Here is a 27,477-nt window from a genome sequence, read left to right on the forward strand (position 1 = left end):
GGAAGAAAGCTGTGTTTTCGAGGAGGACTGTGCTTAACGTCTACCTGGAGTGCTTTACCTCCCTTTGTGGCACGGTTGAGGGAGGGCAAAGCGTCATGCCCACTCTGCCCAATCTCAACAGCCTGGGGAGGCTATGCAGCTCCAGCCGCAGCCACGAAGTAGATCGCGTGCGGGTGAAACGCAAGAGCTCCATCAAGCGCATGTCCATCATTGAGGATGGACATGTGGCTGAGGTCTTGTACCTCATTCCCAAACAGTACATGGAGCAGCTGCCCTACCTCAACCCAAACGACTATTACCTGAGCGAAAGGCTACATGATGTGGTTTCAGGTAGGAGAGCGAAATTAAATGTGTCCATCTGTCTGAAATGATGTCACTTGTCTGGATGTGAGTTATGGGTGCTTTCTAATCACCAGTTGCGATACTAAGTTAAAAATCAATAACATACCAGACTGTTTCTGTTCAGTCGGCTTTGTTTATTTTAGCTTTCTGTCCGTCTGCCTTGAATTCTGTGTCTATTTTGGTGGCCACACGTTATTATTTTGCTTGTTAGTTACAGATGACAGCATTTTAATTGGCTGCTGAAATCTGACCTGTGTACGTGCACAAATTGTCCTGTGCACTTGTTGCGCAATCGCATATTCCCTAGGTTCAAAAGTCTTGCTGCAAATGGGGAAAGGCAGTAAGTTAATCACAGATAGTTATATAATGTGTGTCCATCGCGTAAGGCCAGACCTGCTGCTTCTTGCCAAACAGCAGCACATGACCAAGCGACATGGTGGCTTACATCAGGATTACACGTGGCCATGAGTACAATTTGAGATTTTCAAACGTTACGCACACTCTGACTGCTTGCAACACAAAGCAGCAAAACTTGGATTATTGGTCAAATGGACATTATGTTAATGTTTAGATTGTTTGATTTTCAACTCGAACCCGATGGCGGCAATATGCTACAAAAGGTTGCAGACGTTAAGGTTGATCATTCGTTCTCTATAAGTGGCAGCAGAAAAAAAAATCAATAAGAGTGGATACTCCAACCTTTATTCTGAAAATAAAAAAACTTACAAGAAGTGACATTTATTACTGATAGGTGTCAAAATATTTCAATTAACTGACAACAAACTGATTATCAAATTAATCGCCTTGTATTTTAATAATCAAGTAATCATGTTGAGAATTTTTTTACAATGAAAGATTGTCCAAATATTTTGATTTCTGTGTATGCAGTTATACATAGGTTCGCAAAAATACTAAAGTTTTTTGTTGGTGTCAAAATGCTAAAGTAGTATTTATCACTTGGACACATTTTTCACATTTATCATAATACTTAGCATAATACACACAAACAAACAGACAATGACCAATGTAAAACAATAAATAATGAAAAGGAATTTGCTTAGCAGAATAACATTTGGAACCAACACAAAATGAAATGAATCTTAATTCTATGTATAGCTCTGCCTAGTTTGTATTACCTTGAAATGTCAAATGGGCTTAATTTACAGTTTATATGTAGGAAGTAGTTTTCTTGGGGTTTTGGGGTTCTGGGCTTAGTTCACACAGAGGCAGCAGCACACCAGATTGCTGCAGTGAGGAGGTGGCTGACACAACAGAGGGACAGAGTGAGGGAGTGGAGGGGAGGAGGACTAGGCAGAGGAGGAGGAGTAGGAGAAGAAGAGCGATGTAGCAGCAAAGCAGGCAGTCAGAGGCAAACCCCTCACTGTCGCCGTATTTTCAGGAGGACAGCATAGCACCTGCACCTCCCCCTTTCTCTCTGTGCTGTCTTCACTTGAAAAGAATCCAGCATCTTCTGTGTCATTGCCGAAGGATACTTAGAAGCTTCTCTGTTGCAGATTTATTGGATTCCAATGGTCATGGTCAAAGAAAAAGGTATTGTGTGTTTGCCGGCCCTGGAATGTGGATGGATGAGTGTGCCTTTGTGAAGCGACGTCTTTTATATTACATTTGACTGACTCACATTTGTGTCTGATCTGACAAATTCATAGGGCAGATGCATGATTCCGAAAAAGGAATATTGACGTGGTTTGTGGGGGTGTGTGCTGCTTATAACTTTGAAGAAACATGTGGCGTGGAAACATGCTCTGGCTGACTAGAACGTGCAATGCCTCTCCCAGTACTAACGCATGATGCTCGGGATGGAGTATGATTACTTTGGCGGTGTCAGGCTTTATGTAAATGTAAGCGTGTTATGAGGAATTGTGGTGGAAAATTGGCACGTTTGATTCAAAGAGAAACCTCCTCACATTCAATGCAGCTAAAACTATAAAATGTAAAAAAGTGGAACACATAGAGGGAAGGAAGCACACTGCGCAGAGCTCTCTCTCCCTTCTCTTTGCCTCTCCCTCCAATGCTCTGTCTGCAGCCGTTGCCATGGTGACTATCCAAAAGGTACACTCCATTGTTGTCAGATGTGGCCTCATTCGTAGTGCCCTGTTAAAAGAAAAAGGTGGTTTCTACTAACCACAAGCAAGGCCACTATGCTGTGGTTTAGATACATGAAGGTCAAGGAGCATATTTCACTCATTTCATGTCCGTTTTCTAAGATTTGTGGTTGGATGTTATTGTTTGTTATGATTCAGCTGTAACACTGATTCAGGTGTTTAAAAAAAAAAGAAACTCACGTTAGTCGGAATAAATTGATCAGCAGTACCGTGGCACAATAAAGAAATACGTCCGAGGTATTTGTTAAAATTATAAAAAATATGACAAGCACACAGTAAATCTTTTAATATCAACATAGAATTGAAAAATACAATTTCACGGGTTCAAAATTAAGTCACCTGATCAGTAATTACCGTGAAGCTAATCATGACAATTTGAATAACATTGCCAGGAGTTGTCATTCTTTCCTTAAGTAATGTCATGCTGTCAGTTTTGACTGTGATTTAGCAAAATATTTTCTAAGTTGAGCTTGTACAGACGGTTTTGGTTGCTGTGTGGGTGTAATGTGATATTTCTAGGGACTTTCTTTTAGGGAAAAAAAAATAATTCCTATAACAAACTAAAAAAAGTGATTACTCATATCTTGACCCGTGCGTGTAGGTTTGTTTATTTATCTGACAGCGCTCTACTGGCCAGCGGCTGAGTCCAGCCTTGAAATTCTTCTCTTGATGTGGACTCAATAGGCCACAAAATAACGGCCTTGCTACCAAGACCCGTGCTGGCAGAAGAACCAAAATTTCTGGCAGCCACATGTTCATTCACCACAATGAGTAAGTTTTCCACAGAGTTGAGCTGCTACTTCCCATGTGGATCCTTGGGATCTGTCACAAAAGGGATTCTTGCCTGATTTTGTCATCCACAGTCAAAGGCCTTTTTCTTCATAGGTCGTCATCGGTGTTTGTTTAGTATGCATAAAGAAAGTGAGCAAAGCTTTCAATAAGCCTATCATGCAGCATTTCTCAGGCCAGATGGGCTCTGACCTCAACCTAGCTCAATTACGCTGTGTGCTGTGAATGATGAATCAGAATGTTGAGATTGCAGGGTGAGCGTTTTCTCACTGTGTGCAGGTGGTTGTCCTGTTTTCAATGCAAAGCAAAGCCTCTAAATAGTTAGTGATTCATCAATGCCATGGTGGCACCATGGAATTTATCTTATCCTTATTTGTGTGCATGGTGATCTAGGTTCTGAATGTAGAGCTAACCACTGGAGGTAACATGCCACACTCTCACACAATATTTGTATAGACACAATATTTGTACAGCTGCCACACTGGACCAGAATATACAGATGAGATTAGTGGTCAGAGAGGAAGTGAAAGTCATTGACCTAAAATATACAAGTTAAAATAACAAACCAGACAGAAGAATATCATGCATTGTGCTTGTTAACAAACATCCTCTTTGTCTACTCTTGTGGAGACATAATGAGGTGTCAATTCTGAAATCCAAAAGTCAATAGCTTTTATCATTTCCATGTATGCACGCGCAGTGGTTCTTTGGTTCATGAACCAACTATTGTCTCATTACAGAGAGAGCCAATGAATTGAAAGTGTTTATCAGCAAATTGAATGGTACTTGCTGCAAAACAAATGCTTTGCATGCTGCTAAATCATTATTCCAAAACCGAGGTCCCTGAGGAGTAGTTTGGGGGGATCTGGTGGAGTCTGATAGGACCCCCCCCCCACAAACACACACGCACATTTCACGCATGTGTTTGAAGTGCTTTGTCTGGGGTGCTGGTATAGCGGGCCAGGAAGCCAGGCTGGCAGCCATACATATTCATGGAGATGAGGGTTAGGAGCTTCTTGTTATGGCTCGGTGATAAAGAGCTCTTTGCACCCTCCCCCATGGACGCACACGTGCATCTGACCATCGGACCATTGGGATTTAGTACTGTCATTATAGGCCTGAACTGAACTGTAAATATGGGGCAAGTTTTATGACTGACCCCTGATTGATTACTTCCTGTCTAAATACTACACTAGGGACACTACTTTGTGTATTGTTTTAATTACAAATTACATGTGGTTCATTTGTATGTATTTAGCAGCATGTGTTTGGAAACCACATAGTATTTATATGAGATCATGTAAACTGAATAATGTAAGGAATGTCTGCATACCAAACTCCGCTACTCAGCTCTGCTTGGAATCTTCACTTTGCTTGTGGCCGTCAAAAAACGGGAAGGAGCAACGGAATGTTGGACATGAGGCATCCAGTTGATTTGAAAAGCTGATAGTGTTCTTACTGGTACATCCCAGAATGATAGAAACTATACAGAAGGGAGGTATCATTTCTATGGTAATATTTACTGGTCTGTGTAAAAGCAGTAAACAATCAGGGTGTTGGTTCTGAGTCTATTGCAGTGACACAAAACTAAAAGTATGAATTCAGATTTCTTCAATTTGAATGAAGGAGGTGAAAAAAAAAAAACAATCCTCCCACCCCGTGGCTACTAGACTCGAAGTTACGAATTATGACATTTTCTTGGAATGAATGTAAGGAACATTCTTTAGACATCAAAGGCCTTGTTCGAAGGCCAACTTTTTGTTGTGAAGATACTCGAAGGAGATGAAATTCCTTCCCTACAACTGAATACCGCATCTCATGTTTGTTTAACTTCCTGCTGACGCACAGTGCATGTTGGAGACTTTCGATTCCTCGTTGCTGAAAGGAAACCAAATATTCCCAGCTCAGGTGATCCAAAACTGCGTTTGGCTTAAGAGTACACGTCAGTAGCAATTTGAGCATTGGGTCAATGGAATTTTTATCCTCTGGAATGTTGCAGCGCTGATGTGTCCAAAAAGGGATCAGAAAAGCCATCACCCGTAATACTTGTCTGGCTATCCCCCAGTTCCATGATGACCTAGTTGTAACCTTTGAGGTTGGTGATTAATACTGTGATTTGATTTGTCATTCTTCAGGGAGATAATATACAAATCATAGCAACATTTTTTTGCATCGACCACAATGTCAGTTAATACGGTCTTGTCACTATGCCTGACTTAAATCAGGGTCCAAACACAACAGTGTGGTACAGTTGCTCACTGTTGTAAAGAATGTTCTGTTTTCATTGTTTTTTCGTTAGTTAGCAGAGTATTATGAAAACTGCAATACTTAACATATCTTTCACTTTGGGGTATGGGCCAAGAAAGATCCTATGAATCTTTTAAGTGCAAATCAAATGAAGCATGCAGTTTATACCAACGTTGCAGACTAAGATTTATCAATAAATAATGCACAAATGAATATTAAAGCATATTGTATGCATGGTTGACACAGCTACTGTATTAAAACAGGCATGGTCAAACTATTTCCACTGAGCAACCAAAAAAATTCAAAAGATGCTGATATTGATATGATTGATATTCCTTATGTTTATGTCTCCCAAATTCACATAATCAAGAATCATTAGAGGGATAATAAGAACATTTTATTTATTTTCTTATTTATTTATTTATTTATTTATTTTTTATTTCTTCCTAGACTACCCACTTAGCCATGCTTTGTGTTTTTCTTTGACCCATCCCAGATGTCACATCTTCCTCATTCTGTCCCCTCCTTTGTGAAGGTGTCACACAGAATGCACTTTAGAAAATAAGGTCAAGGGCTAACTATCCGTCACATCTGGGTCCCTATTGTTTTGGATGCAACCTCCTTCTCTGTTTTCTTACCAACATTCACACACTCTTGTCGTCTGACTCTGCTGGAGACTGTACGCTTGTATAGCTTACAGTAGCGATGAGCAAATGAATATTTTATCAGCGCTATCCTCTCTTGTCTGAATTCCCTTTTCCCTGGTGTATTCCCAAGCTGCCCCTATGGTCGTACATTCCGATGAGTTTGTAAATGAAGGTACTATCACTGTCAATATTTTCATTTAGCAAGAAGATATGAGCACATGTTGCAGGAGAATCAGTCCTCAGGGAATTGAAGGTTTTCCTCATTTTCCCCTTTAGACCATCTTCCTTTTGTTCTTGTCCACACAGCCATGTTTTGCTTTTCAGAGTGAAGGGCAGAATGGCTTTAAGGGTGAGGAGAGAAACTCCGCCCCTTAACGCCGTTTCACCAGCCTTCAGGATGCTCTGCTGGTTTTTGCTTTCTCAGCACCATGGTTGTGTGCGTGCATGCGTGTGTGTGTGTTTAGGCTCATATCAGTCACGTTAACCCTCGGTGAAGAGGCAGGATAGCTCACAAAGCCAGCACAGCCAACACTTCCAACAAAGATTAGGAATGTCTGCGCAAGTCTGTTTTTTTTTTTCCTTTCCCTGTTGTAGATTTGAGTGAGTTGCTTTGTGCTGAGCTTACTACATGAAACATAACGTTATTTATTTATAGTGTTATATAACATATACATTCTTGTTAAACTGATATATCACGAGAACACCTAGATTGCCACAGAGAATTTTTTTCATATAAATATATTTTATTTGCTGCTGCAAATAAGGATGTTGCTAATGGTTTGTATCTAAACTCGCACGTCCCAATCTATTTTTTTTTTTAGTTAAAGCCCTTTTTGTGTGTTTAATTTTTAATGACATACGGTGTAGCGTGCCTGTCTGAGTTATATTTTGTCACAGTGTCTCCGCCTCTATTTTACTGAGGGACTACAGCAATTTAAAGTGGGGCGAGCAACCCGCATTGAGACAGAAAAAACTCAGCCCACTCTTTTGCGCTTGGAATATTGTAGCTTTGAAATGTTAGCAAAAGCTTTTCCATGTTTTAGGCTGTCACTGTTACTTCTCTTCAATGTATTACACTATTATTACAGTCCCATCACTGGTTTGAACTGAATTTTATTTTAATAGTTCAGCTACAATGTGGTGAAGGATAAAGAGCCTTAAGATGTGTTTTTGCAGTGCTAAGTAACCCAGATGGCCTGTGGTTTTGTTTGGAGGTGCAACGTAACACTCGGAGCGGAGCTGCTGGGACTTCACTGTCTAGTTCATCCACAGATGACTTATTGTCCTGCTGAGTGTAATTGCATCAAAGAAAACATGGCCACCCCTCTTTTGTCACCATGTTCTTTCCATAAATGTGTCTTTATCCTCTCTACTATATTCAATCTGAACCAGGACTTTAAATCCACCCGTTTAATACACTCATAACATTATTTTACATACCCTAATTATAATGTGGTCCAAAACAAGTTTGTTAAAGCAATGTTCCTACTGTCTCCCATGCAACTTCACAAACATATATTAGGTGAACATTCTGTTCCTTTCCATCCTTCATCCCCCTGCTATCTTAACAGGAAGCCTGTTTTATTCTTATCTGAGCTGAGTGCCAGAATCTGCACACTGTCAAATATTTGACACGCTCTCAAACAACCAAACTGAACACTTCAAGAGCCCTGGACTCGCATTGAAATCTGGTTTGGAGTTGAGAATTCATTCTATTAGATTTTGACTTACACTGCTTTTCTCAGCTTCATTGATGAAGTACTGGTACACACTATATTTAGATTACAGTTCGTGGGGGGGGGTTGGGTTGTGCCGACCTGCCACGTTTTTCTATAAAAGGCTCACGACAGTTAGTTTAAGGTACTACTACATTTAGTTAACTATATTATACATGTGTCAAGCATATACAACATTGAGTGGATCTAAAAGGTCAGCACACCCCTGATCAAATGCTTTTTCTTATGACACAAAAAATGAAACCAAGATGAATAATTTTTAAAAAGATCCACCAGTAATGTAACTAATAACCTGTAATTTAAAAAAAGTAAAATATTTGACATAATGTGTGTGGAAATATGGCTGTATTCCGAATTAACAAATCTCATTCAAGCCTGTCCCTCTCAAAATGAAGTCTTTTGTAATAACAACTTGGCATTTGACCAGGTAAATGTAAACAGTTTTTACCAACTGCAAGTGCCAAGAACAACAACGGTGAAAAGAAGAAAAGCAACAAAAGTACAGACACTCACAGCGAGCACCCGAGTTGAGTCATGGTCATCATCAGCCATTAGTGATGCTAATGTGTCTTCTCTTTGCAGTGGCTCATGCGCAGGATACGCACCACCACTCTACAGAGAAGCCCCTGATCCAGTGCTTTAAGTGCAGGCAACCATGCAAGGGCGAGGTGCTGCGAGTGCAAAACAAACACTTTCACCTAAAGTGCTTCACCTGTAAAGGTACAGTAACACATTGCTAAGTACGCAAACAAACATACACAAACCTCAAAGTCTTATTTTTGTACTTTACATTAAGTAAGCATCAATAAGAAGGACCTTAGCACTAAATTTCACTCTTTCATATGAGTGAGAGGGTCTGAATTAGTTCATTCAAATATGTTTGCTGCTCCTTTCGGCTCCTCCGTGCCAAACTCATCCTACCATGGATAATTGAAAAATATTTTTTTTGCATGGGTGCACCGTCATCCTGGATGCCCAAAAAAGTCAAATGTTGTCCAAAATGCAGTATCTTGGTAATGTGAGTCATTAGCCCCTTTCACATTGTCCAACCTAGCATTTTCCTGTCTGGTTATTCTGTGTGTACTGTAAAGTTCTAATTAGAGTTGAAATCTCCGGAGGCATTTGCCAGATAGTGATGCAATGCCACCAGTAAGGATCATGGCAAAATGTCAAGTTTAAAACCAACGCTCACAGCGCTATCACTTTTTGTGTTGAAAATATTTGTCACATTGACATTTCCATCTGTCTAATTACGTTGAATAGGACAACCCGTATCGGCTGTGTGAATGTGAATAGAAACATGACGCTTCAGTGCAATCGTAAAGGCAAAGGAAAATACGTACTTTATGTGACGTTATATAATTATATCTCTGGTGAATTATGGGATGTATTTTTATTTGATCTATTTTGATTATAAAACAACAGTGAAGGTGTAACCCTGCAACATTTTTCACCACATAGCTAATTTGACCCTTTTCTAATAGTAGGACTCTGGCGCGAATCCTGCGTGGTTAAGTAGAAATGTGTTTCATCCAAATATGTTTGCCCTTATCCTGAAATATTATAAACGGTACCGAGTAGTGACGTCTGATTACGTCGTAGAAGGCTGACGCAGAAGAGCTATTTTGCTACTGCATGATCCGACTATATTGTATTGGGAGCGAGCGGTCTGAATTCTAACCTAACCGCAACTTAAATAGATGTGGCTCATCTTCACTCCAGCTTGACTTCAATGTTGAATCGTATTAGTGATGAATTCCTGGCATGATTACTATATCGGTGCCCTCGGCTGGCCTCACTGTCTCCTTCTTAAAAGCTCAACTTGTCGTAGTGAAACCTTTGGTGGTTAATCTGTGACTGATGCCCTGTTACAGCTATCAACAAGTACCTAGAATAACAAACTCCAAATAAGCAAATGCTGAGATTAGTACCTATTTCTGTCTTCAACAAGTGGATGTACATGCCTTAGCGGGGAGGTACAGTTTGTGATGGACTCAACCGCTAGAGCTTGTGAATGGAGGGAGTAGTGCTCTACACAGTTCTGGGATTTTTTGTTTTTGTTTCTAAATACCCTTAAAATGTTTATGCAATAATGTGATATCTTTTTATAGGAAATGATAGTCAGCATTAAAAAGGCATTCCCTCATTCGCTCCCATTCATCCACAGGCTTTTAGCGTGGCTCATTGCATAACCATGATTAGAGCAAGTTATCTCAAACATCCAAATATTTTGCTCCCTTTTTGTGTGACATTTCCAAAAGCCTTTTAATTCACAAGCTCGCATGCTGCGTAGTGGGAAATGCGATTCACGTAATTATGTCATCATGAGACGCTTCAAATATAAGTCAGCCAGTATCTTGCTTGTATCCCAACCCCTCTAATATAATTTTATTAATTAGGTCTTTGATATGCAATCCTGTTTGTCATAATGACTAGGTCTTAATTGAATACACGGAACTCACTGCGGTGAGAAATATATTTAGGCAAGTTATCTTTTGGGGGCATATCAAGCGAGTATCCTGAGCTGCACAATTGTACAATTGTTGCAGAAGGTACCCAACTGTAAAAATAGACGGACCTTGCATTTCCTTTACCATTGAAGCTTGTTGGTGCTTTGTCTTTGAAAAATGATTCGCGTCATGTTTCTATTTGAAATAAAATAATATTCGGTGTATTTGTCTCAAGCACCCAGTGATCCTTTCACTCTAGTAAGTCTTGACAACTGAACCCTCTGACTGGGGGTTTCTTGCGTGGTGGGCTGAGCAGTAAACGGACCATACCACTGTGTGTGTGCTCTGTTCAGCGTGTGGATGTGACCTGGCCCAGGGCGGCTTCTTCATGAAGAATGGAGATTATCTCTGCACAATGGACTACCAGCGCATGCACGGTACTCGCTGCAATGGATGCGGGGACTTTGTGGAGGGGGAAGTGGTCACTGCACTGGGCAAGACGTATCACCCTGCCTGCTTTGTTTGCACCATTTGCAAGTAAGAGTCAAATATATGTTGAAATGTAATAAAAAGAATAGCAGCTGAATTCATCTGATGGTTAGATTGGGGACATAAACATTTCCTATTAAATATAAAGAATATTAGATTAAGTCCCATTATTGCCAGCATACTTAATGTATTTCTGACCAATCCTCTCTGACCACGCTCAATAAATTTTAACCATAGAATCTCAGCTCACTTTGTTATTGATGTCATCCCCCATCCAGACGGCCGTTCCCTGCCGGTGACAGGGTGACCTTCAACGGCAAGGACTGTCTGTGTCAGTACTGTATTGAGCCCATGTCTCCTGGACCAAAAGACATCCTGGGCGCCAGCAGTAAGTCGTTTTTCAAGGTTAATGTATAGGAAGGCATTGTCTTTCACACACTAGTACCGTATTTTCCAGACTATAAGGCGCACCTTCAATGAATGGCCCATTTTAAAACGTTGTCCTTATATAAAGCGCACCAGACTATAAGGCGCATTATTAATCCATTATGTCAGATTTTTAATCCAAATCAAATCATTCTCCATTTTATCTTTTCTATTTCAACTTCAGATGCAACAAATTACTTTATTATCACAAAATAATGATCCATAGTCTTTTTGATTCATGATTCATAGTCTTCAGTGGGCCACTTAGGATTGATTTCATGACACAAGGATTGATTTCATGACACAATGCTTTGGGCCAGTTTAAATTTAGGAATTTGGTCCATATATAAGGCGCACCGGACTATAAGGCGCACTGTCGGCTTTTGAGAAATTTTTGGGTTTTTAGGTGCACCATATAGTCCAAAAAATACGGTATTTAAGTCTACTATCAATCACAGCAGCTAATGCATTTTGAGTATTATCTTCAGGTGTGGCCAGAGGTGGCACTAAGTTGGGGGGGTCGCACGTTAGAAATATATGTCGCCCCAATTAAGCACCCCCAGCATTTTAATTGATATTTTAAAAGATATGTATTCATTATTTTCTCAGTCCATCTGTATTAGCCCCAGGAGAGAAAAAATCTTTGTGTTGTCCCTGGGTGTGGCATATGTTATGTTGCACAAAATAAAAACCTCCGTGATGTTACATCAAACTACAGCCACAATAATAAAGACATTGTTGATACAGTATCATTCTGTGACCTACAACAACCCTCTGGTGACTCATCTTTTATTCACAAACTGTAACTACAGTTTTTTTCAAAAGGCAGACAGTATCATACAGTATTAATTTGTTGTATAGCCCCCCATCATCTTAGCCTGATAGTGATGTCATAGCCCACCAACATTGGCTCAGCTACCACTGGCGAGTCCAACTGACTCTAATAATTGGTTCACAGCGTTTGCACCAGGATGATGCCGCATGCCTCATACTGGTGCAAAGAAAGCGCTCTGCTCATCATGCAAAGCTTGGATAGCCTGCAGCCTGCAGGAGCCGCAGTGCTACAAGGAAACCAGAACACACATTTAGACAGATCCGAGGAAGTATGCACAATCCCGGACATCTATGTGGGGCCAGATGACACACTTATCACCCTTAGCATGGACCCTAGCCATCTCTAAACGCAGCAGGCCGCCCCTCCTATGGGTAAACAGTCCCCACCCTCGTGGACCACCAAGGACCAGCCCAACAGGCATCAGGAAGAATGAATAGGTCACGGAGAGGGGGAGCGCTGGTACCTATAGACACCTTCAATTATGCAGCTATAGCTAATATTGTGCCTTTTGATTGTATAATATTGCATATTGAACAGAGTCATCAATCACAGAAGACTCAAAAATGAAGGATTTTCATTTAGGGAAATTTGTTCTCCTCAAGAAATGCCATTCTAAATTAAGCAGGCATTTTCTTTTCCTGGCAGGTTTGGGGAATTTGCATCCTCTGATTGCTCACCCTCTGCATTTCCTCTTCTCTTTCTCTCTCCTACCATTGCTCTCATCCCCAGCAGTATGCCCTGTTGGCATTTGAAGAGCTTTCAGACAAGGTCACCTATGAATAAGACATGCTTATTCTCCTCACGTCATTGCCACAACCCCGTGATGCCTTACGTTCTTTCGTCCCCTGTGGTGGGAGCTGGCTCTGCCGCGCTTTCATCCTCTATTCATTAAACAAGAGATGACTTGAGTTTGCTGTTCATTAGTCAAACCAACCTCTGTGACTGTTGAGAGCGTCTGCAGGCTTTTTCAATATGGAGGTCGTTTTGAAAGTAATGGCTAAAGAAATGTTATTGATAGAAAGAGGCAGCTGTCAGAACCTCGCTGACACCAACTTGAGTCTCGGAGCTCACTTTGCGTGCAGTCGTTATCGCTGTTCGGGGTCTTAATATTGATGACTTGAAGTGAGAATGTAATCAGTCCGCTTTTGTTACTTGACAATGTTTTTTTATGTGTATATGAAGTTGACAGCTTTCTCAGCCAATGTATCGTTTGTTCTTTTAGATTGTGCAGGATGCGGTCGAGATATCAAGAATGGACAGGCTCTTCTAGCATTAGACAAACAGTGGCATCTTGGTTGTTTTAAATGTAAGGCCTGTGGGAAAGTTCTAACTGGAGAGTACATCAGCAAGTAAGTAACTGCACATTGTTTTGTTTTTTTTATAGACAAATGTTGAGATCTTTATTATCTAACCAAAATAACTAATTTGTGTTGTAGCGTTTTTTTTTGGGCATTCACCACTATGTGAAAATTAGGTAAAAATAAAAAGTATATTGACAAATATTATAGATTTTTTATTAATCCATACAAGGTTGAAATTACACATCCAGGCTCAAGTATTAGATGGCAACCAGGAGATAAGAACATTTTGAAACTTAACGGAAATTAAACACTCCCCACATGGACAAAATAATTTTCGGGACAAAACGTTTATGGTCAGATGAGACAAACCTCAAGCTTCTTGATTGCGATCACAAGATATTTATTGGATGGAGGCGTCAAGGAGAACTAAGAACTTTAAAACTAAGAACACTGTCGCAACTATGAAGTACGGTGATGGTCGTGCCCCTCAATCATCTGGTTGAGGTGAAACGTGCTAATTGAAGTTTAACACACTGTATGGGTGAGTGAAGATCCAAAATAAATCTTTTTTTTCATATCACTGAAGATACATGTAGTATAATCATTGCACCATGAAAAATGTTGACGCAAAAACATTATTATGCGAGGATGGCATTCCAGGCAAAACTAGGCCACAATTGTTGCTGACTTACTGTTGAAACTGTACAATGGTTGAATGAACTGAATTGAACTGTACTGTTCAGCGGAAACTTGGCTGCATATTTATTTATATTCCTGTATTTTTAGCAACTGCTTGTAAGAACAATGTTCTCGATGTTCAACATTGACTTCCTCCACTTAGGGATGGTGCACCGTACTGTGAGAAGGACTACCAGATTCATTTTGGAGTGCAGTGCGAAGCGTGTCATCAATTCATCACAGGCAAAGTACTTGAGGTAAGAGACAAAGAAAGCCATTAGTATGAATTTTAAAGATAAGGGTGTTTGGCTAATTTGGCTACGTGAAATTGTCGTTGCTCTCTTTATTTTAAAAATTTATATAATGTTCTGTTGAAATCTAAATTCAGTTTGCTATAAATGTAGTTTGTTAATCTGTGTTGTAATCTCTTCAACACGGAGCCAAACAGTCTCTTGACATGAAAGTGTTCTAAAAGATTAATTCTGGGTAGATTTTCAGCTTTTTATGACTCTTAATGCTTACGTACTCAGCATGGTTTGCCGCCAATTACATAAACATTACATAAAATGCCAAATGTGATTTTTTTTTTTTTGCATCTGCAGTGAAACTATTATTGAAGCATCTCTGAAATGAGTTCAAAATATTACCGCAACTATATTAATATGTGCAAATGTATAATCAATGTTTCAAACCTATTGCCACACGTATCCCGAACAAGCTCGATTGCCTGGCAGACAGTGATCCAATCAGTCAGTGAGTCATTTAATGGTATGAAAACGTCACTGACAGCTCGCCCGGTTTACGGTAATCCAGCATTAAGGCTGGACTATATGACAATGGGAAAAGATCTCTGAATCTCTCTCATGAGTTGCTGCTAAAGCAACTGTGCTGTCAAAACGATGCCAGGCTGTCTGACAATTTAATCAGGGATACAAGCGACAAGTTAAGCATCTCTTGAACTCTACTGGCTTAATGAATGCCACGCTTACTATGCACAGTATCAAACACATGCTAATATAGAGTACATAAGGTTTATGACATAGCTGCTCCAAATTAACAGTGTTATTTATTAATGTATCAATATGGTGAGGAGAAGCTTTCCAACTGAAATAATATTTGAAATGCAAAATCTAATTATTCTTGAATTTTTCTAACAACAACATATTGTTTCTTGATTTAGATGTTACTCAGATTTACTGTATTTCAGGACAGCTTCCAGTCTTCTTCCAAAATATCTTGCTGAGAGGTGGATTTAAGATTCAGGGTGCTAATAATAGACCTAGTCCAACACTTGATTAAGACCTGTTTTTTTTTTTTTTTTTCTTCTTTGAAATACGTCTTTGCTATGAGATATTATCTGTTCCAGTAGAATAATGGCCACTCAAGATGTACAGGAAGGTGTTCAAATTTAATTGAAAGCACTTATCATCAATTCGTAGACCATCCAGCATGATTACACGCTTCAATGCAGACACTTAAATTTGTCTGAGCTATTCACGTGGAATCATTTTGAACAGAAATGAGAAATTAGACACTGAATTCAGTTTATCATAGCCAAATTTGAGCCAGTTCACTGGGTTTAATCGAGCGTAACATTCAACCACTAAAACTAGTTTTCTTGGTCAATAGTGACAGTGAATAACTACCTAAATGATATTTGATGTTTTCTGACTCAGCTATTCTCTCCCCTCGCTGGATCTAATGCAACATCCTTGGGTTTAGCAGGCTTTGAGGTTGCGAGCATAGCTGAGTGAAGCCAGATTATTGGGTTTATTTCCTCCCGCACTGCTGCGGATGTCATTGATCTTCCCGCATTCTCTGAAGTCAGGTCTTTTCTTTGCACTGTGTGTTTTGCAGGCGGGAGATAAACATTACCACCCTAGCTGTGCGAGATGCAGCAGGTGCAATCAGATGTTCACAGAAGGAGAAGAGATGTACCTGCAAGGTGGGGCACATGCGCTGATGTTATCTTCACATTCATCATTACTCTGTGAAGTATTACAAGTTTAAAACGCAAGCATCTTTGATGAATAATACTGTAATAATGCATAAGCAACAAATTAAATGAATATGAATGTCTTTGTTTTATATTATTATGACTAGATTATTTTTAATTGTCCAGTTTTGCTGATGCCAGCCTCATCGCTAATGCCAAGCTAGGCTAGCCAATAGAGTGACATTTCTCTCACGGTAGAAGCAAGCCTGACTCTGCAGGAATCCTTTCCAGAATTGCAGGACTCATAAAGAGATGAGTACTTGGGTTTGGGAAATAATCCATTGCATTGTTTTCTCAGGATCAACAGTATGGCATCCTGGCTGCAAGAACACAACGAGAACAGAGGAGAAACACAGGGAGAGGGTAGGAATGCGCATGTTCTGTTATTCTGACTGAAAGCGCATTCTGTTCATGTCCCATGACAACATTCTATGCGGATGGAGAGCAATTGTGCATGTGCAACAATTTCTATAAGGGCAAACAATTTCTATCAGGGCAGACTTTTTGTGAAATGAAAAAGCTTCTGAGGTTTTAAAACGTCACTTTTGGAAATGTTTGACTTATCTGACATTCCATTAGGTACACCTGCACACTCTGCTTGATGTATCAGAAGGAAAAAAATGATCAATTGTTATTGACACTGTAGTAACTAAAAAGTGCAAACAAAGTTCATAATTATTGCCAGTATCATTAAACTCTCATTGCAGAAATTAGATCTGCTCATATATTCCATTTTAGATTGTTTGATTGCATGAGTGTACCTAATCTCTGGCTGCTAAGTGTATGCGGGGGTGTCGTAAGAGTGATGACAAATTTAAGGTCCCATGAATGGCAGGGACCCTAGAAAATAATATAAAATCTTTCTCGGTCCCCAAATCACAAGTGGCGCCTTTGAGCGTACGTGTGAACTTTTGAGTCAGACTGGAGATGAACAACCGCTTCTCCCTTCCTCCACAGCTACTGCCTCCGTCCCATTTATTCCTTCAAAAAACAGAAAGGCAGGTACTGTATTCGCTATGGGCTGTGAGGCGGGCGCATCATCGTGTTCCACCATACATATATGTATCGCATGCAGGGAGGTCACTGTTTGCTTCCATCTGCTGGATACAGCTTGCAGTGCCCTCTCCGTGATTGCACATGAAGCCATTCAGAATAATGACTAATTTGTCTTCTATAAAAGCCCCATTAGGTTAAAAGCTCATTTAATTATACTACATTCAAGATTGCTGCTGTCATCCCAACAGTTCATTTTTCATAAACAGGCAAGGCAACGCTTTGGCACACTCATTCACTTTGCACATTTGCAAATGAATGACCTCATTGTGAGATGTTGAAAAGATTTGAAATGACTTTGCATAATTCCTGAAACATCAATACAAGGGTTGCAAATTTCTGCCATCACTCATGCTCATAACGGCTAAATGATGTCACGTTGGAGTGTTTTGTGTAATATGCAATGGTGGTGAAAACAAACTGGTTGCCCTCGTACGCCGCTATGACTAAATGTCGCGTTTGTATGCTTTCCCCTCCTGCAGCCGACGAGGTCGTCATCTGAAAGTATTTGTTCCAGACCTGGTTCAAGCATACCTGGCTCACCGGGTCACACAATCTATGTAAGATATTTCAGTCATGCATGTCAATGAGCGTTTCTTCCCTATTAATCTTTTCCCCACCCCATTTACGTACTCAAGAGGAGAATGCTTTTATATCTCTTTGCTCATGTCTATATGTGCATGTTTGTCTTTATTTATCTCCTTTAGGCAAAAGTAGACAATGAGATTCTTGATTACAGAGACCTAGCTGCCATTCCAAAAGTCAAAGCCATTTATGACATTGAGCGCCCTGACCTTATTACCTATGAACCTATGTACACCACCTCCATGGAGGAGAGAGAGGAGAGACAAGAAAGTGTAGGAGAGGTAAAGCAGACTGCATGCCCCTCCCATTGCACGCACTGCATCCTTATGGTCATGTTGAATGGCAAGAATGCTAATTCCTAAGATGATCCTCTGTTTACTTGTGAAATGTAAAATACCGGGGAACATTTGAAAATAATCTCACTTTTGGTCAAGATTACTGCTGCGTGCACCTTCTTTATCTGCTAATGGAACTTCACTGTCCCTCACAGCTCCTTAATGCCAGGAGGGAGCGCTCGCCCTTGCCTGATGAAAAGGTGAGTTACGTCAGTTGCTGATCTATGCATCCATTTTCTAACCTGATTATTAGAACCAGAATCATAGGGAAGCTATGAGGCGCTCACGAAGAGAGGTGCACATGTACATCCTAGATACGGACACATAAGACATTTACTCACAAGTGCTGGGACAGTTTGAGGAATTTACTTAGAGATTGTTGATTTTTTTTTTTTTTCATGTACAATGTAATTGAGGGTCTGGAAAGGTGTTTACAAATCAAATTTATTGTTATTACTGCCAAAACTAGGAGAAGCGTACCTTCACACATTTTCATGATACTTCCATTAAATGTATTTTATAATGCTACCACATCATGACTGAGTATTTTTTTCTCTTAAGGAGCAGAGATTTGATAATGGTGATTGACAAGACAGTTCTGCTTTGTCTTATTTTCCAGTATTTTAGAACCATGTCTCCAACCCTATCCAATGAGGTGAGCTTAGTGATTTATCAAACTTCAGTTTTCATCTTGTATGTGTATTTTAAGTATCATATTGTTTAAAATATCATCTTTGTATCAACATTTTTATGTTCTCTAACACTGTGTATATTATTATATCACAGGGCTGTTATGACAAGAGAGAACGCATTCTCCAGAGGTCCACCAGTCAGGGTTCCTTAGGCTCGCCAGTTTATAATCGCCATGGTTACACTCCCACTCTGTCACGGTCCCCACAGCATTTTCACAGGCCAGGTGAGCGCTTTGTGAATGGTTTGTGCAGTCGTATTTGCGACTAATGAAGTGGTTTTAGGGAATAACATTAGCCTTTTAAGTTTGGGTTCACACTTCCTGCTATTTTTATTTTATACCATGTTAAAAATAAATTTCACTGAAATTGACTGATTGGTTGTTTTGTCATTAAAAGAACATATTTCACTAACAGCCAGTCAGCCAATTTGCCTCCCCAGCATCACACTACCTTTTTTAATTGTATACAAGAGTGCAGTTTAATTTATTTAGTTTTACCTCGGTTGTAATTTCTTTGCTCTTTTCAATGCCTGCAAATTTCCCTTTTCATTTCCCCCCTCACATTCTCAACCTCAACCACCCTCCCACAATGGGCCACTCTGCCGGCGACTGCTGCTGGGGCCCACACTCCCTTCCTCCTCGCAGAAGCTCTGACAGGCATGCAGAAGCTCTGCTCCTCCTTGTGCAGTAACAGTGTGGGCTCCAGAAATAGTGACTCCCGCCCCACCTCCCCCTTTAGACACCACTTCCTACCCCATAGTCAAGGTAAGCCCCCCCCAAACCACCACGCCCTTCTTACTCCCCCAAAGAAAGCACATCATCTCCATTGCAGCCTGTGATGCAACTTCACGCTGGTCTCATCCGTCATTAATCTCCAAAGACAAATTGTGCCATCTGTCATGACTCCTGGTGTCTGTGTATTTTCCGCTGGCATGCATGCCATTGAGAGGTTGTACAAATCACTCTCTACCATGGAAGTTGAATGACGTCATTCTCCATATTTTACTCACAATCCATAGAACAAGCAAAATGTCACGTACATGTCACAAACAATAATCATCTCCATAATCTACCACTCTCCTAACAGCATTCATCTGCTCCATCAAGACTAACATTGAGCCCAAATTCGGCCAATTTGTCTGTTCACCCATCCCCACTTGGGTCGCCCTTATACATCCCCCTATTTATGTTCCTTTTTTGGTTCTTCTCACTGGAGGCACTGACCCACCAAGCGGCCGGAGCTCCCCTCTCCCGCTCAGGCCCGACAGCAGGCCGGGCACCCCGCCTCTCTGTATGACCCCTAAACATTTTCACCTCCCAGGTAGGAGTCGGAGCACACCCTGTCACTGCTCATCTATTTCTATCTCTTTGTCAATATCTCTTTCTCCTTTCTTCTCTCTCTCTCTCTCTCTCTCTCTCTCTCTCTCTCTCTCTCTCTCTCTCTCTCTCTCTCTCTCTCTCTCGCTCTCTCTCTCTTTCTCTCTGTATACGAAGGTTTGCTAAGTTGCTTTTAAACTCTTTTATTTAAAAACATAGAGATGAACTTTATTTAGGCTGCTTCTATGGGTAAAACTATTTATGTAGTGGGCTTTACATAAATGCTGAAGGCTCTTTAAATGTGATTTCTTCTATTTGACAAATTACAGATCAGGGCAGTAACATCTACAGAAAACCACCCATCTACAAGCAATATGGTACCTTCTTTTTCTTTTCTTTTTACCTTGTTTTCTCTTCTGAATTGTGACTGAATACTAATGTGAGGGGGTTATGAGGCAAAATGTATAATATGATGAATGTTCTGTGTTGAAAACGTTTTATTTAACCTATAGTAGCCCATCGTCAATGTATGTTTGAAGTCTGTCTCTGATACTTTCCCAGTGATCCCTGAGAAGACCGTTTTGTAATTTGTTCAATTTGGGCAATCAAATCAAATTTGAACTGTTTCTTTTTTAGGGGTAAGTTCACTACTCACAAAACGTTTGGAATATTTAGCTCTATAGTGAAGTGTCAAAATGAACCCACAATGCACTTCCTGACAAGTTACAACTTCTTAAGTTTCTCTACACTTTTGGAATATACATTTACAACGTTCCAGTGTTTCAGCACTTTTGGAACAACGAATACAATTTCCAGTTGAATTGCAATTTTGATCTCATGAGAACAAGACATCTTACAATCGATCAACAGTACCTTTCAGACAGGATCTTGTCAGAGGGAAGTGACCACTGATTTTAGAGAAAGACTGGTAGAGTCACAGAAAGGCATAGAAGTGAACATCCTTGGAAATTTTCATGGCTCACGCCTCTTTAGAATTGAAAATTTGTGCAAAAAATAGAAGTGAAAGTTGCTCATACAATATAGAGAAAGTGAAATTAGGTTTACCTTGCAGTTTAGGTTAATCCCGAACATTTTTTGCGACTTGTTTCTCTCACTTCAAAGTAACAATAGCATGTAACAAAAACAAAATCCTCACTATACTTTCTTTCTATGTACATTGCTAATCATCAGGTGTCCCCATACTTTTGACAATCCACATCTGAAGTGACATTTACTATGAAAATTGCTCCCCGCTGTCACCTACATAGATGAAGTTGACTCTATGTAGCATTTATTGACTTGTCATGCGGAAGAAAGGCTTTGCACACATTGCTCTTATGTTGAAGCTCTATGCGGTTGAGCCAGTGTCCAAAACGCTGATAGCTCAGTTGCCATGGTTACCAACCTATATACATACAGCTGCCATAGCACGTCAAAGCAAGTCGGCTGATGACATCATCAGATCTGCCACCTTCCCTGCCGCCCATGCTCCCTCTCCAGATGACAGCTGGCAGAGCCAGGGTGATTGTTGGCCCTGCTCTAACATTCTATTAGGTACAGTAGGCTTCTAACGGGCATGCTTGCACTGCAGCCATGTAATGGCAAACCTCGCTTAACTAATTCCTGTTTCCCCCCCTGTCGTTGCTCTAAATTCTTAACTGCATCCCTGCTTTAGACACATTTGGTATCTGGCACATTTATTATGTTCCGCTTGCACACAAAAAAAAAAAAAAAAAAGCTTGGTTTCTTTTGCTACCACATTATTTTGTTTTGCTTATGGTAGCGTTAGCTTCAGTTTCACTTTTTTATGTTACTTCCCTCTTCGGTGTGATATGTACATATGTACAAAATAAAGCCACAAATGGCTTGGACAGAGATAACTGAGACTGACTTCAAACTGACATGTGTCCATGTGTCATACATCTGTGCTGTTCTTTGTATTAGATGTGCGGTAAATCCAGGGAGAACCAAAGTTGAACTCACATCATGTCAGCGCACCCAAAGATTCCAAAAAGTCCCCTGTTTGTCTGTCCTGTCAACTCTGTCTCACATTTGTGTTCATTTTGAAACCCTGTATATGATTTACTTCCAAGTCTTGATGAATAACGTACAACCAGTGGCAATGCTCCTTTTCGTTCTGTTATTTATAATTGTTACATCAGTTGCACTATCTAACTAAATGTGCATCATGATATTGTCTTGCGGGATGGACATGGGGTTCTGAGAAATTGATTCTGTCCGGGCTATATTTGGGTCCTGCAGGTACAGAAGGAAGAAGACGATCCAGAGAAGAAGAGGAGGAAGATGCCTTGAAAAAAAAGCAGCTTCAGGAAGAACATCTCAACAAGGTCAATCAGATAGTCCTCATCATAACAATTAGATATGCTGTACACGTTTTGTATCCTTAATTGTCCTGTTCAGAATAGTACTTGACTCCAAAGTGTGTTCATATTTAGATTCAGTCAGGTTTGGGGAAGTTAATTCTCAGGGAGGAAATGGAAAAAGAGCAGATTCGGGAACGCCACGTAAGGAGTGTATCTGCTCAGCGCTATGACACCAAGCAAGATAACGGGGATGCAGGTAAAGAGAAGCATCAACGTCGTCTAACTGAATCCAATTATGATTTCATAGAACGTATATATGAATGTTTGGAATTTTCAGATCCAACTTCTCCTACTAGAACAAACTCTTTGCCTGGATATGGGAGGAATGGCCTTCATCGGGTGAGACCTCAGTAATATAGATGTTTATTTATGCACCCTTGTGATTGTCATGTTCTGGCAGCATTGTTGTCCCATAGAATATGTGCATGAATAAAGAACTCTCAAGCGTGTCATATTATTTTCACAATGGTGTATATCTTAAACCAAACTAAGCAACATCCTTCCACTCTGCAGCCCCAGTCAACAGATTTCACACAGTACAACAGCTACGCTGACATGTGCGGAGGAGGCAGAGGTAAGCATCGCTAGCAAAACATGTTTACCGAACATATTTCACAAGAAATATTCCTGTCGTTAAAATATTCCGAAATAGCTTGTAGCCGACGTGAGTTTGCCGTGCATTTTTAAAAATCTGTTTAACGGTGCCCCCAATGTGTCGTCAGGGACACAAACGTCGGTGTAGTAGCTAGTACTGACGAGATAAGAGAGTGACAGCAAAACCATTAACTGTGAGTCTCATTTTCTGTCCCATTTTGTCCTGCAGAGTTTCAGGTATGTCCCCCATCTGCTTTTCCACATGGCATGCCTCCTCACCACAGATTTGCTTGCAGTAGGCCTTTTGCCCTGAATGCACACTATCCACTCGCGCTACACGCTTGCGTTGTCGTCGCACATGTACGTCATCTAGATGTCACCTACGGGGCATGCAGTCATTTGAAATACACTGCCCAGTAGCTGAGCAAGTGTACTCTACGTGCAAAGTGCAAGCACCACCTCATGTGTTGTTGTGTTTGTCTGTATACCAATGTCATAACCCGGGCTAAAAAAAATTTAGAATTTTTTTTTTTTTTTAACAAATTCACCTCAGAGACACATAAACATCCAACTGAATAACACCTGCCAATCATGAATACTAAGATCCTGAGCGGTAGTCAAACTCCTTGCTCCATCCAGTGAAAAGTATACCCACTGTCATAAAACAACAAAATACTCATGCCATTAACCTTCCAGTCCCCTCCCACTATATTATATTTGTGTATGTTCTATTCTTTAGCACATTAAGGATGGCCGTGCAGCACTTGCAAGGATGGACAGGGGCGTTTCTATGCCTAATATGTTGGAGCCCAAAGCAAGTATCTTCTTCTTTTTGTACTGATGGCAACATGTGAACTACATTGTATGGGCAAAAGTATTGAGATACATCCACCTTGTTAATTGTCCCGTCCGTCAGGAGTTGGACTTGACTCCTAAATATTCATTCATTCCTTCATTCATCTCTAGTGTTACTCATATGTCTTGGAAATATTGTCTAAAACATTGGAAATGACCTGAAATGAAAAAAAACAAATGTTCAAAAGCTGTGTTCCACCATGTTGCCATGGTGCTCAATGCATTGTAGAACAATACGTATCTGTGACCTTGCTTTGGTCCTTTATACAGAATAAGTACACCGACAGTATTAGCTGCACAAAATAGAATATAAAAAACGGCACACTCGTAAACAAGGAAAGATGAGGCTGAAGAAGATTCTTTGTTTTCAGTTGCAGGCCCTTGTAATAACCATTTGTGCCGGCCTATATGAGAGGATCTGTATAAAAAAGTAATTTTGAAGAAATTGCAAGAGAAATTCAGGAATTCGAATGGACAGTTGAACCCCAAAGTTGAACCCAATTCGTTCTGAGACGCTAGTTCACTATTTAACTGTGTCGGCATTTTTTAAGTACAACTCTTAACTGTCCCCACAGTCTTAGTGTTCTTCCATTTGGAATGGACACAAACATCCCCATACACTCCAAAATCTTGCGCACTTCCAAACTTAAATGGCCTGACGTCCCAATACTTATGTTCATATATTGTGTGTAAAACAAAACCAAAAAAAAAAGTACAGCGAGCCTACAATGTCAATATCTAAAAGTTTCAGCTGTCATATAACCAAAATATTTAAACATAATATTTCCCTATATGTTGATAGAAGTCAATTACTGTACGCAGGGACATTAAATCGAGCATCCAAGTTGGAGAAGTTCCAGATTTAGCATGCTGCTTCAGGATCATTTCTCTAGTGCTTAGCATGCCAGCTTCTTCATGTTCATCTGCACATAGCTTTGATTTCTGGGGGCTGGATACTGTATGTGCTATACAGTGGAGAACCAGCACCTAAAATCCCATCTAAAGCACTCATACCACTATATACTGAGTATATCGTACATAAAGCATGTCCGAAAATTTGAAATATCGTGTCACAAAAGATATATTTCAAATTCAAAGTTCAAGTGGAACATACTTATTGTTTTTACCCACACGTTCAAAACAAGTCCCCTTGAGTCTGGAGGTCGCTGCAGCACACCGATGTTCTTCTAGATCAGGAATTGTCGGATGCTTAGGGCACTGTGGGCCAACGTGTTGACATGGTGAAGCAGCCACAAGTTTTCCCGCCACAAGTCTCGAGTCTTCTCATGCACCGAACGAAGCTAACGCTACAGAATCTTTCTGGGGACGTGCTGGTTGATCCTTGATGCTCCTCACATCGAAAATTGCGATCAACTTGACTTTGCACTTTGCCTTGCTTTCTTCAGACTGGACTTTTCCACTAAGAGTTTTGGCATTTGGTTGTACCTACTTGAAGGATTGACTCTCCCTAGCAAATCTGGTCTCAATCACACCGGTATTAGTTGAGAACCTGACTCAGAAGATATTTACAATATATCACAGTTACGTACTTCATAACAATGGCAGTGAAGGGGAAACATGTACTTTGTTGTCCTTGTTTGAAATGTATCATTTGTGACAGCAGTCTTGGAAATTTGCTGACACACCTCGAAATGGAGCTCCCACTTGTGTGTGGTCAGAAAATTAGAAGAAATATAAACACATTGCTTATCAAGCACATCGCCACAATTTTGATTTGCCGCTTTCTTTTCATACAAAGTAGGTTTGTAGTTTCCTTTTTGAGGGTTGACTTGGCCAGCATTACTAATGTGACCCTTTTATAACCATGTCTACCCGTTCTTTCTTGACCTATTGCACGTTAGAGTATGCACCCAACTAGCATTTCCTCAACAAACTAAACGACTGCTTTCACTTTCAGTCAGCCTCCTCTCACATACCTCTTGCCCAGTTTCCCCTCTGTCACGATCACAATCAAATTCACGTAGAATTTGTTAACTTTAGTTAACTAAAGTTGTTAATAGTTAAGCAACTTGGGTGTGTGACCCTGTACACTGATGAGTGTTTCCCTCTGAAGGTGTATCCCTATGAAATGCTCATGATAACCAGTAGAGGGAGAGCTAAACTGCCCAGGGACGTGGACAGAACCAGACTGGAGGTATCGGTGTTTGTCCGCCATTAAAAGCGAGATTTTCAAACTTTGTATAAATAGCATGTTATACAAATAGAGCATTAGCAAGAATGTGCAGTATATTGCTTCTCATCATTTTTGCAGTGATCATTTCAATGGCTTTGGTGCTAACGCCCCACCTCCCCCCCTCCTTTGTTGTCTCCACCTTTTTAGCGCCACTTAGCACCTGAAACGTTCTTTGACATCTTTGGAATGGAGATCCAGGAGTTTGACAGGCTTCCCCTGTGGAAACGCAACGACATGAAAAAGAGGGCCAAGCTTTTCTAGCGCTCACAGCAGCATGCATCTCCACACATACACATTCAAAACAATAATGTAGGCTAGGCTTTGGTTTGTTTCCTTTTGTTTTTGTTTTTTTTCTACCTTCTAACATGAACTATGTTTCCTCCGAACTTCTTGAGACTGTCAGCTGAATGGTGCGACTCCTTCCACAGGAAACCCATCATCTAGAATCGGTTTCATGTTCAAAAGTGACGAAGAATGAATGCTAAATAGGCTCGCGATATTTGTATTGATAGCGCTTTTTTTTTTTTCTTGCTTTGCTTTTTTTCCTTTGTATGCTTGTTGCTTCCTGCTGTTTGTTGCTGTTGACTCCTGTGGAACTTTGTAAGTGTGGTAGAACCTTATGATGCCACAGAATGTCCATGCTTATCGCCTGAACATACATCTGCTTTCCTTTTGCTTGGACCAAAAAAATATTTGGTCCAAAGGTTGCATCAATTGGCTCAGTGAGTCAAAAAAAAAAAAAACCTGGGAAAAGCAGTCACATGACCAGGTGAAAAAGTTTTTTGCTGCCTCTACATGATAATGAACGATCCAAGCATCTACAGGTACATTAAGCCTACATCTCGAATCCTGGACATTGCAGCTTTCATTAAATCCTTAAAAAAAGAAAATGGCTGTCCTCTCAGGCTCTCTGAAACATGGCCAGAAGCTTACCCTTTACATGTATTGGGAATATAAATCTTAATATATTTTATTGCCATACCCAATATACAGTAAGAGATAATTAGAAAATGCACCTAATGTAAGCAAGCCTGTGTTTGAAAATCTTGTTTTATACAGTAAATGAGAACCCACACTGCCGATTGTTGTATTGGACACAAAGCCAATAAAGCTTTAAAATCACCATGAACCACATCGTCGCTAGCTGTACCAAAACTGCTCACTGCCTCTCTTCTGTTTACTTCATGTTTCTCAACCAAGCACACATACACTGGGTGAGACGTTGTCTGAGGACTAGGTGACTTTTGTGGAGCCAACCACAATGTCTGCACGTAAACATTTTGAGGCTTTCATTTTAAAATATGGCATTCTTTAATCGGTTTAGTTCTGCAAGTATCTGATCAATTGACACAGTGTGTGTATGTGCTAATCAACAGAAAATGATTTGTTGACTGATTTGAGTTGATTGAA

At 40.3% G+C, this 27,477-nt stretch overlaps 1 protein-coding gene across 3 annotated transcripts; it reads left to right on the plus strand.

Moving 5' to 3' along the window:
- Positions 1 to 1,729: 1,729 nt before the first annotated feature.
- Positions 1,730 to 26,957, plus strand: LOC147050340 (actin-binding LIM protein 1-like). 3 transcript variants are annotated; one of them, XM_085922317.1, is made up of 25 exons: positions 1,730 to 1,893; positions 8,467 to 8,604; positions 10,688 to 10,871; positions 11,102 to 11,211; positions 13,307 to 13,433; positions 14,227 to 14,320; positions 15,921 to 16,008; positions 16,358 to 16,422; positions 17,595 to 17,672; positions 17,820 to 17,978; positions 18,188 to 18,232; positions 18,652 to 18,687; positions 18,819 to 18,948; positions 19,372 to 19,488; positions 19,940 to 20,044; positions 20,370 to 20,417; positions 21,460 to 21,594; positions 22,303 to 22,388; positions 22,497 to 22,620; positions 22,702 to 22,763; positions 22,938 to 22,998; positions 23,248 to 23,255; positions 23,758 to 23,832; positions 25,948 to 26,028; positions 26,215 to 26,957. In XM_085922317.1, the coding sequence occupies exons 1-25, from the start codon at positions 1,872 to 1,874 to the stop codon at positions 26,326 to 26,328; spliced, it is 2,292 nt and encodes a 763-aa protein (XP_085778443.1). In that variant the 5' UTR covers positions 1,730 to 1,871; the 3' UTR covers positions 26,329 to 26,957. The 3 variants fall into 3 exon arrangements, 2 of the variants coding, with proteins under 2 accessions (XP_085778443.1, XP_085778442.1); XR_015067429.1 differs by lacking the exons at positions 21,460 to 21,594; positions 23,248 to 23,255; positions 26,215 to 26,957 and having other exon boundaries at positions 25,948 to 25,996; XM_085922316.1 differs by lacking the exons at positions 21,460 to 21,594; positions 25,948 to 26,028; positions 26,215 to 26,957 and having other exon boundaries at positions 22,938 to 23,782.
- The last annotated feature ends 520 nt before the right edge of the window (positions 26,958 to 27,477 follow it).

This window comes from Syngnathus leptorhynchus, chromosome 10 (genome assembly GCF_054491065.1).
Source record: "Syngnathus leptorhynchus isolate UIUO chromosome 10, UIUO_Slep, whole genome shotgun sequence".
Taxonomy (NCBI): domain Eukaryota; kingdom Metazoa; phylum Chordata; class Actinopteri; order Syngnathiformes; family Syngnathidae; genus Syngnathus; species Syngnathus leptorhynchus.

Coding starts and splice junctions, on each gene's coding strand:
- LOC147050340 (XM_085922317.1), top strand. CDS start 1,872: ATGGTCATGGTCAAAGAAAAAG. Junction 20,418..21,459: donor ACCCATCTACAAGCAATATG/GTACCTTCTTTT, acceptor ATATACATACAG/CTGCCATAGCACGTCAAAGC. Junction 21,595..22,302: donor CTGCTCTAACATTCTATTAG/GTACAGTAGGCT, acceptor TGGGTCCTGCAG/GTACAGAAGGAAGAAGACGA.